This window comes from Haliotis cracherodii, unplaced genomic scaffold (genome assembly GCF_022045235.1).
Source record: "Haliotis cracherodii isolate W230 unplaced genomic scaffold, xgHalCrac1.p SCAF_7, whole genome shotgun sequence".
In the NCBI taxonomy this organism is placed as follows: domain Eukaryota; kingdom Metazoa; phylum Mollusca; class Gastropoda; order Lepetellida; family Haliotidae; genus Haliotis; species Haliotis cracherodii.
The window spans coordinates 4,613,725-4,625,286 of NW_027266330.1; the positions used below are offsets into that span (position 1 = coordinate 4,613,725).

The window sequence follows — 11,562 nt, forward strand, 5'->3', positions numbered from 1 at the left end:
TATTCAAAGAGTTGATTTACCAAATTCACTCACACATCAATAATGGAGCACCAAAAGTTACATGACGACTCTGGCGATGAATGTGATGATGCGGAGACAAAATATTTCGATCGTTATTGATTTACTACGATATAAGTTTGATGGTTTGTATACTCTGTCGATTTAAAATATATGTTCAAACCCTGCACAAGATCAAAAGCTATTGCAATAATAACAATCAAGTAACACAATTCGAGTCATGATTTGAATGCATATTTTGTCAATGCATCTCTACGGTGTTTTCAAGAGAATTAGAAGTGTCTATTGAAAGTTGATAAACAGACTGAGTGCAAAGTAAATGTTGCGCGCAGTTGCGCAGTGCTACCGACGACCCATTCGCAAATGAACATCGAATGACCGCAATTAGTGCGTCCAGTGCTTGATATTATTACACAATGTATAATACATTCATTACACAGGGATGTCTTCAACGAGTGCTAAATAATGGCAATGAATGACTTGATTCGAGTTGTATCACTTGATCAGTGACTTACAGCACGTGTCCTTTATTCTTTCTTTATTCATTCATGAACAAATGACTTCTCTTTAGGCAGACGACACTTTTCAGATTGTTATTGATTTATGAGCATGCTCTTCCTCTTTTTTAAATCATGACTGAACGGAGTAATACCTCTTTTGACTGAATTACCGTAGTAATTAAATTGTGAAGAAGTAAAATCCTGGAGAACCACCTTGGTCATTACCTCGGTTATACATTATGTGATCAGTTTGTTAAAAATAGCTAGGATATGTAAATAAGGTAATCTTACTTTATTGAATGTTCAACGTGTCTCCAAGGTCCAAACTGAAGTTAAGGGTAAATTTTGTTTTTTCAATGAAATGCAATTTCGTTCAGCTTTAAATTGAACATATCGTTAGCACGTTGACCTACTGTTAACATAAATGTAACATATGAAAGCAGATTTTACTCACGTCAAGGAATACTATTTACAATGTTAGAGTTTATCAAACAGATAAACCTTATACAACGTTTTTCTTTTCATAACATATATTTGGGACAGTGCAATTATAAATCAATCAACTACATCGCCAATTTACTGAGGGCAAAATATGTTATGTTTTGAGACAGATCTTTCGCTCGTGATGGGAGTGTCCTTGCTGTCTGTGTAATACGCGCACATACATAAGAATATGCAGACACCAGCCACAGACGAACCAGCTCACGTTTATCAGAATGGATATCAGCATAGAGGTAGTTTGAGAACACAAAGGTGCGTCTTGGTGATATCAGAGGAAATATCATTTGTGACGTCATTCTATTTTTCATTACTTTTACATAAAAGCGATGAAAACCTTTTCATATTCATGAGAGATAACTGCCAAAAGCAGAGTCGATTGTACGATTCCGACTATGTCATGAGTATGAGTTAATGAATCCCTATCAAAAAGTGATTATATCAGGGGTTCGCGAAAAGGAAAGCGTATTCTGCACCACCAGTGGCCTCCGTCACAAACACATGCAAAGGCAAGGTAATTGTTCACTTACAATTTCAATTTTGGAAATGTCCTCTGATGTGGATCAATATTATATTTCGATACAAAATCACGACAACAAGCCGTTTTCTTTCATTTCCGACATTACTTGACTTATTGTCTTGGCTTTGCTCTCGATATATACTCAACAACAAAAGTCCCTGTGACACCAATGTTTTAGTGTATTTTTCAAACAAGTAAAGTTTGGTTTTCAATACTGTAGTACATGTATGGAATCAAGTCACAAAAACGCAACTGCTACAGAAAAGCATGCATTCCATGCAAATTATTCAACATTACGGAATGCCACGCCTGTCCGAAAATGAGCGTCTGCGAGCCATTGGTATGCTTGAAGCACGATCGAGTCAACGTGATGTTGCAAGTCAATTTAACGTCCACAGAAACACCATTTGGTGTTTATGGCAACGTTGGCAACAGACGATAGCAGTCAGAGAACATCCTCGGAATGGCAGGCCACGCGTAACCAATAATCGACAAGACAACTGGATTCGGACAACACACCTACGAAATCGATTCCAGTCAGCAACAGTGACTGCAGGAAGCATCCCTGGCCTTCGACGAATATCTCCACAAACCGTACGTCGTTGCCTCAGATGTGCAGGGATTGTCGCCAGAAGACCCGCCAGAGGTCCCATTTTGATAGGAAACAACCGTCAAACACGTCTCCAGTGGTGCAGACAGTGCTGGACGGTCACTCAGTGGGGACAAGTTCTATTCCCTGAAGAGTCTCGTTTTCACCTCAGCCACGGCGATGGACGGATTCGAGTGTACCGACGTCGAGGTGAACGTTACGTCAATCATTGTGTCATAGAAGAAGATCGGTTCGGGGGCGGCAGCGTTATGGTATAGGGGCAAGACAGGGGACCTGTTTGATAGTGGTAGAGGGAAATCTCAATGGACAGCGCTAACGCTACGAGATCATTGGCCATGTTGTTCTACCGTTTTGCGTCGTCATAGCCCAGGCATTACATTCAACATAACAACTCCCGGCCACATATTGGTCGACTAGTTCATGATTCTCTTCAACAAAACAACGTGAATATCATCCCCTGGCAGGCTCGCTCCCTAGATCTCTCACCAATCGTGCACATGTGGGATGAGATGGATCGGCGCCTTCGACGTCAACCACGTGTTCCACAGACACTCCAGGAACATGCTCCAGCAGGTATGGACAGATATCCCACAGGACTTTGTGCGACGCCTGTTCCATTCCATGAGACGAAGATGTGTTGCTTGCATCGCAACCACAGGTGGACACACACGCTATTGATTTGTAAATTGACATTTTGGCATGTTCATGTTTTTTTATTAAATCACGCATTTTCTTAAGTCAGTATTGCAAATTAAACCATTTGAACACTTACAGGAGTCTTTTATCTGTTGCAAACCGAAATTGTGTCAGATTTGGTAAAAAACATAACTTTGCATTAAATCTTAGTCAATGGCAGGAACTTTTGTTGTTCAGTATATATGACATATAATATATAATAGCAGTTCCACTCTGATACCTTTGTTATACGTTATTTAACATAAGTTAAGACAATTTGACTGTGGTAAACTCAACGAAATGTACTACATGTATATCATATTAATTCAAGACTTCACATTCGAAACATCACATATTTCTATGCTAAATGTACAATTTCCTAAATAGCGTCATTTAAAGGTTTTGCATTGTAAGACTGTGAAATCACCCAACAATCAATGACTACTTAAAATAGCCTGACTTACCAAATAACATACCTTTTCTGCCCAAAGGAGGAAATATTTTCATCCGTTTTAAGGACACCATACCTGGAAGACGCGACAGTGGGCAAACAGTTTCCACTCGTCTCAGGAGCTTCGCAAGAAGCCATCAGCTGAAAAGAGCATACCACTTCAGTGTCACTTATGTTTGAATACAATTCACAGTTCCACAATTTGACAAAACGTTAAAATAATACAAACTGTCTCTACCGCGGTTGGATACAGGCTCTTGGTGAAACATCATTTGGCTTTCAGTCAATATGCACATGGATGGGTACAGACAATACTAGTTGTAGCAGGGGAAGGATAAGGAGCACAACTGTTTTTTTGGCTGTAATCTGCGAATAAAATCACTATTCCTCTCCATGGGGCATATTAGAATGTTGTTTGCGCATATAGTAATATTGACAGTAGCGGGTGACCTCGCTTAGGTGAACACTACCAAACTGACTGCTATTCAGTATGTCACGTGATTACGTTGTCAATCGAGCGGAGACATACAGAACTACTTTCGGGGGATTCCCCAATGTCTAAAAAAAACATTAAACATCATTTGGGAAAACTGAGAGCGACATCGGTTCAGGCTATGAATGATGCAGGCTTTGAAGCCAGACAGATCATGTGTATGTCATGTCATCGAAATGAAGTGTCCATGCGAAGCTACAACACAGAATGCTCGACTTACCAAAAGAAATCACTGAGCTCCACTTTGTCGTGTATTGCTTCGGGAATTCCAAACGCGCCGCCTCAAGCGGTAATCCCCGTCATCAGCAGCCGTAGTATGACTCATCACACACCCAAAGTTCACTGAACGTTAATATCAATCCATTTTGTTTTAGCATCAGCCGGGTCTGGTTTTCTTTCCAACGCTAACTTTACTGGGTGCAATTTTTATTTCAAGTGAATGACATTGCCGTAGCCGCCATTTTCTGCCGTTTGTAAAACCAAGGGATGGCACTCCAAATGGAATGTTTGGGACGGATGACGTCTAGGCATCACGACTCTACGCGTTCATATAGTTCGCCTTAAATAATTAAAATTTGATGTTTAATGTATTGTCTTGTTATGATTTATGCTCTCTCAATATATGGAATAAGTTGTATTTGTTGACGTTCATCAGCTGTTGAAGACATCATGGAATTTGCTCACGTGAGGCACTGTCTTCATCAACAAATACAACTTCAATGCTTAAGTGAATATAAACTATATACAGGCGAGGCATTTGGGCCTCTTTGTGTCATCAGACAAAATTATTTAATGTGAAGTTATTACACACCAAAGGTCCCTTCTCTAGAAAAAATGACTCACCCTTGATAAGAATCTCTCAGATAAGCTATCTGAGAGAAAACCTGTCCCGATAGCCTACACTATGCAATAAGTGAATAAACATGGATCAAGGGACGTAACTCTTTAAACAAATAATAAACGGGACCAATTCTCGAACTCAATCTTGACAAGTATCTAGATAAGTAGATAAGCGTGCAAACCTTTCATTAATGTAACTGTGGTAGTTTCTGCGAAAGCGTGTCTCCATTTTACGCAATATGCACTAAATTGAAAAGCACGGAGCAAGGGCCATAACTCTGTTAAAAATGAATTTACAACGCCAATTTTCGAACTCGGTGTGTAAAATGTCCCTTCTCTAACTAAAATATTTTTGGAGAAACATTGAGGGATAATAATTCGGTAACACATATATTGTTCATAATCATCATATACATGATGTCAGCACCTTTTTCGTTTTTAACACTTTTCACCTGATCAAATCGTATGGTATCACTTTCCCTAGTAATGGAGAGCAGTTGTTACAGCGCACTTGCTACATATGTTGTACATGGAATGCAGTCACAGACAACACCTGTTGTGAGCCGCTTAATGAGAGGCCGCTTGATTTCAGCTTTTTAACATGTGACGTGTCTATGATAAATATAAAGTAACTTAACACCAGAATTTGCTCTAAATATATGGAAAAAAAACATGAGGACACATTATACCTAGTAACGGAAATTAAATTTATGAAGGAAAATATCCAATCGTAACTCTCCATTTCTGGGTCAGCTCCACTTTTTTCAGATTTTCCCCCACGTGATGTACCTACTTGCAATTTGAGTAGAGTATATAATGGAGGATTTGCATACATTCTTTGTATGCAAAGAAATACAAATAATGTACTATGGTAGATAGTTATCAAGGTATCGTTTTATTTCTAAACTTTGGTTAAAATAAAACAATTGTCCTGTTATTTGTGCAAACATTCTGAAAATAATTCTGAAAATAGTAGACAGAACAGGAGTCTGAATGCCTTGTCTGTTTGTAAGTATATTTACGAATGTTCGTTCTAAATTGCCCGGATCAACACATAACAGTCATATTCGACAAACAAAACAAGTGTTATCTACAAAAGCGGATTCTTACAAAAGTTTGCATATTGGTTTTCTATGCGGATTTAACTCAGTGACCCGAACAAATACACAGTCAATCCTTAAATAATCCGAATCGTACATGGACATTTCTTATGATATGGAAAGAGTTTCTTCGCTTTTATTTACTGATTTCATTTTAAAGAAACAGTTTACCAACGCATGCAAGTTTCCTTTCTGACCTTGACCTCAAGGTAAATACATACGTAATCATGACTGATCTTTGATAACAGTTTGATTTAAGGCAAACATGTCAGGTGTCTCACATGTTGTTGGCATAGTATAGCTAAAGTTGTCCACTGTTACAGTAGATATCTACAAAGCGTTGGGTAAATCGCCAGGTGGGCTTGATGTTAATACTACAGCAGAGATATTGATTGAAAGGCCCCTTTATCATGGTGGGTCGCAAAACTGAGATCTACATTCGTGTTTAGTTTTTCTTATTGATATTAAACTAACGGGCAAAAGACACGCCACCAAACAATTGTCTTGTCTAAAGCAAAACAAACACAAAATGTAGTATCTGTTGATGTTTTGTTATAAAAAAACCCCAGTATTTAAAAATGACAAGATAAAAAAAACCATGTACTTAAAGTTATGCAGACACGTTTATGATGCTGGGTGCACTGCCCAATATTCGATCACACCCGCAGAATCGACGTCGATGTCTTTTAAAGCCCCGTGCTATGCGGTATCGGATGTGACTCCCTCCAGCAGCGATGCACGCCCTAACACGACGTCAAACTGAGTACACGAGCTCCTGACATCCTGATGAGGGATCCTTCGCCATACTGTCGTTGCGGGAAAGGCAGTACCACAGGCCGCAAAACCTCATCAATGTGACGACGTGCAGTGAGATTTCCGTCGATGATGGCCAGATTTGTCTTCTGGTCCCCCAGACCATGACACTGCCACCTCCATAAGGCTCCACTTCTTGGACGTAACAACGTGCCCATCAGACTTGAAGAGCTGGAACCTACTCTCGTCGCTGAAGAGCACTCTTCGCCAATTTCTCTGCTGCCACTGCTGTAGAGTCCTCGTCCAGCTCAGTCTGTGACGTCGGGGTAGAAACGTTAACGTCATGCCCTTGAAAGGTCAATAGGCACGGAGACCATACAGGCGGAGTCGTCTAGCAACGGTCCTTCTGCCAACTTGATGTCCAAGGCTGTTTGCGGATGATGACATCACAGTTAGGAATCTTGACATTCGGTGAAGCACCTTTAAAAACCGGTCTTCCTGTTGGGTCGTGACCTTGGGTGTTCCACTCCTCGGCCTGTCTGCAGCACTGCCAGTTTGCCTGTGACGTGTGATAAGTCTGGCGATGGTGCACTTGAAGCAGCCAATGATCCTGGCAACGTGCTCCTGCGTCCATCCCATTTGCAACATACCGATGGCTCTCACTCTCTGCTCTGCGGTTAGTCGAGGCATGTTCGTTGTATAAAACGATTTCATGTGAGATAGTACAACTCTGCTCATGTTTTATACCACATTGTCATACGGGTACATTTTGTATTTTTTAGTGATTAAATTCACTTTTCTCGCAAATCACCTTAAGCACGTGCACATGTTAACAGGAATATATATATATATTTAACAGTATTGAAAACTCACCACCATGAAAATGGATGTATTTTTATCTGGGCTTAAGTCATATGAAAATATATAAGTGAATGAGTAATATACGACGTTCTGGACGAAGCATGAAGAACAGCTCGACAAACACATTCCTAAATTTCTTGTGAGCGACATCGCCAAAACGCAACAAATTGCGTGCACATCATGGAAAACGTGTTTTGTTTCACGGGAAGCATGCAGAATAGGGCTATAAAAGACTGACACAAGAAATGCCAAGATTAACAGCGGAGGAACGTGAACGTGCCTTGGCCATGCTTCAAGTTGGTACGTCAAGTAGAGTCGTTGCACAACGGTTTCAATGTCATCATTCAACAGTCCTCAGGCTACTGAGCAGATACCAGCAGACAAGAACCACCAGAGATCGACCATGTCCGGGTCAACGTCGTGTAACTACACCACGTCAGGATCGCATAATTGTTCGTCGGCATCTTTGTGATCGTACACTTCCGGCTGGCTACCAGGACAGCAGCAACCGTACAAGGCCGACGGGGTTTGATCAGCGCTGACACCGTACGTCGACGTCTCCGCTCTGCAGGGCTACATGCTCGACGTCCATATGCTGGACCCATACTCACTGATCGACATCGAAATGAACGTATGTTGGTCCCGCTTTCATTTATGGAATGCTGACGTTCGACTGCGAGTGTGACGTCGAAATGGAGAACGTAAATACAATGTCTGCATTGTACAGACAGATCGATAGGGGGGAAGGAGTGGGTGGGAGGGGGCATCAGTCATTTCCACCGAACAGAGCTCCATGTTTGTCGTGGAAGAGTTAATGCCTTTTACTACAGGAATAATATATTGGCAAATCCCATTCTTTCATCAGCACCAGGATATGTACACCTTCCAGCAAGATAATGCAAGAGCGCACACAGCACGTGTTTCAACATAGTACCTAGCGAACAATAATGTGCCTCTGCTTCCATGGCAAGCCCTGTCACCCGATCTATCGCCAATTAAACATCTATGGGATTACCTGGGTCAACGCCTCTCAAGTCGTCCGCAAGTACAGAACCTGAGAGAACTTGAAGATACACTACGTCAAGAGTGGAATGCCCCAGAACACTATTCGCAGACTTATTCGATCAATGAGAAGACGTTGCATGGCCTGTGTTGCTGCCAATGGCAGACATACTAGATATTGACTTTTCATTTTAACCCTATGTGCCTTCCTTACACTGATGACATAAATGTAATTACTGTGTGGTATTCCTGTTTCCTTTGTCGTCTTTCTTAATAATCCGTCTCTGTCTGTTCTAATTAAAATCGGTCATTGCTCAAGTTGTTTTTGTAATATTTCAAGATTTATTGCTGGTGCGATTTCAATGCTGTTCAGTATATATATATATAATGTGTGTGTGTGTGTGTGTGTGTGTGTGTGTGTGTGTGTGTGTGTGTGTGTGTGTGTATCGACCAACACATATTCATTATCGATTGAATAGTGTTCAAACTAGAAATGTATATGTCAAACATATTTGTAAATAGCGGTAACATTTATTACATGAGAAGTGTCCTCATAATCTAGTGCCAATTCCCAATGTACATGTATCCCATGCTCTTTCGATTGCTGTCATCACTGATTTGCAGTAGTTCATATAATTTTCACAGCTGTTTTCCCTGTAACGCCAAATATGTTGTCTGGTTCGTTAAAAGGCTGACTTCGCACAAAAGATGAAAGTCCGACAATTGGTAGTCTGGATCACGTACTTTGGTGTTATCCCAAATATAACATGTGTTACATTTGACCACTTTCTAAAAGGCATTATGTATTCATAGCTTACGGCCATGGGAGCCATGCCAATTTACACTTGTCAGAGGGGTACCCAAAATACGTGATCTAGACTACCAGTTGTCGGACTTTCATTTTTGTGGAAGCCTCGGTGGCTGAGTGGGTTAGGTCGCTGACTTTGTATCCTGGCGATTAGGTGCCTCACTCTGGCAAGTGTAGGTTCGAATCCCGGACAGGACTCAACCCCCTAAAAGTACTAGAATCTGTAATTTACTAAAAAAGTGTTATCCCAAAAATAACATGTGTTACATTTGACCACTTTCTAAATGGCATTGTGTATTAATAAAATAAACTGCCAAGTAACACAAATAAAGTTCATATGAGACTAAGGTAGGGTCAGAGGGCATTGTGTCGACGGTGGCTCTTGCAAGCAACTGTGACGTGATTCTAATGTTTGCAAATGTGATGCTAAACGAAGATATTTTTAAACGTTATCTCTTTACTTATTTACAGCAGAATATTTACTCTTGTACACATGTAATTCAAAATTAACGTATCATTTTAATTTCAACGAAATCAGTAAATGGCCTATCGCGTCAGTGGATTCAGCCTGGTTTGTTTGAAGGCCGCCACTATTTATGCAATTTGTGTGAGTGGCTGGTGTTACGGAGAGAACAGGACATGCTTACCCTTTTCAACAACACCTGTTGTCATCACTGACTGATCCATTCATATTTATATTTTCATAGCTATTTTTCTTGTGCGCCCAATGGAATCTGCATTTGCGGATAATCGAGACTGGTTATTTTCTGGCGTCGACATTTTATATATCAGTATAGGACTGACTTATCTGTAGGCTGAGCTATTTCCAACGTCATACATTTGGATATTTACACAAGTTTCTATATGTACAGTACTGTTAAAATATTGGTAAAATTGTATCTCCAATTGAATGTTGTCTCTTCAGTCGAATATATATATATTCAGTTTGTATTTCAGTGGATGAAGGCGAAACCAAAGAAAGAAGATTCAGGCATCAATAATTTCGAAAAGTGTACAAATAGTAAACTTGCCACAGAACTGTGTCTTGAAGGTTGTTTTGCACGTTTACATCACTTGACGTTTAGCTGAAGTAAATAATGTTGATTACCATGTCTTCATTCTTATTTTGCATCCTGCTGTACAAGCTTAAAAGGGTAATTTGAGTAAGATATATTAAAGAATACTAAGTGCTCAACATTCACTTCCGCTTCTCCTTTTCATAAATATCTAACTGAAAGTAGCCCGTCTCATATTCCCCTATTACCTAAAACCATTTTTTTTTAATTAATGATATGTCAGATTTACAAAATGCTATCCTCTTGTGATACAGTGTAGAACTAGTCCCTTATCATAAGATACATTGATAATCTAGATGGTTTCAATGTTTCAATAATCCCGCCTAGAGGCCGGATCTTGACTTAGATGTTTATTATCTCTTTCGAGAATTTGACAACGTTTTGCAGACGATGACGACTTTAAGTCTGCTGTTGTGGACCGAAGTTCAATAAAAGAATGATAACAGTCTCGAAGGACAAATGGAACAAACGCATTAAAAAGGGAAGACATCATTTTGAAAAATAAAAATTAATTTAGTCTTCTTGTTTATCACTGTTGTATTTGACTTGCAGAAGCGTTTGAACGCACCTCGGACATACTCTATTATGAAGTTATCATCCATAGTACAAGTAGAATGTGAAGTTTGACTTGAATATCATCTTGAACGTGACGCTAAACCATATGTAGCCTCACACCGCTTAAATATACATGTCACTAAATGTTCCCAGTACTTAAATGAATTTGGTAAAGGCCCGCTTTGAACAATATTTAATTTACATCACAGAGTGTCAGCCTGTAGTCGAACATCCTAAGGCAACACAGAGCATCAGTATAATAGACTTCAGGTAATTGAAAGGTAAATAAAAACGACAAAACCAACTCCATAATGCGTCAATTTGGAAATGTTCTCCACATGTCTACCATAAAACTGTTTGAACACTTTATTGAGGCCTTGAATGTTGTAACCCTGAGCACACAACTTTTTAGCAAAAGCCGTATGGTGCTCTTTGAGCTATTCGATTGAACCTCGAAAGTTGTGAACTATAGACACCAAAGGGTGTAGGTGCTGAAATATTGCTCGACATAAAGGCAAAGTTGACTATTTGAAAGTTGAAATCACCACTCTAGTTATCCAGTCTGGTGGAGATTTTGTTGTTGCATAGATCTAATATGAAAGAGATGGTCTCTTTATTTTTAGTTCAGGTAGGTAAATACGTGGAAGAGAATTGTCTGTTTGTCCATTATTGAACGATTTCAGATTATCGACACACCTGAGGCTCATGTTAAACTTAACTTGTTTTGATTGTGCCAATCTGAAACAGATCAGCAAGGATAGGAGCACAATTGGTGCCTATGGAAAGTCTACTTCTTGCAAAA

General features: G+C 39.9%; 1 protein-coding gene across 1 annotated transcript; it reads right to left on the reverse strand.

Annotated features, from left to right (window-relative positions):
- Nucleotides 1-6,815: 6,815 nt before the first annotated feature.
- On the reverse strand, nt 6,816-7,148 carry LOC139447987 (uncharacterized). The gene has a single exon (XM_071229486.1). It carries the CDS (start codon nt 7,146-7,148, stop codon nt 6,816-6,818), a length of 333 nt encoding a protein of 110 aa, XP_071085587.1.
- Between the last annotated feature and the right edge of the window lie 4,414 nt (nt 7,149-11,562).

Bases quoted from the DNA above. Each gene is read 5' to 3' on its own strand.
- LOC139447987 (XM_071229486.1), bottom strand. From the start codon at position 7,148: ATGCCTCGACTAACCGCAGAGCAGAGAGTGAGAGCCATCGGTATGTTG.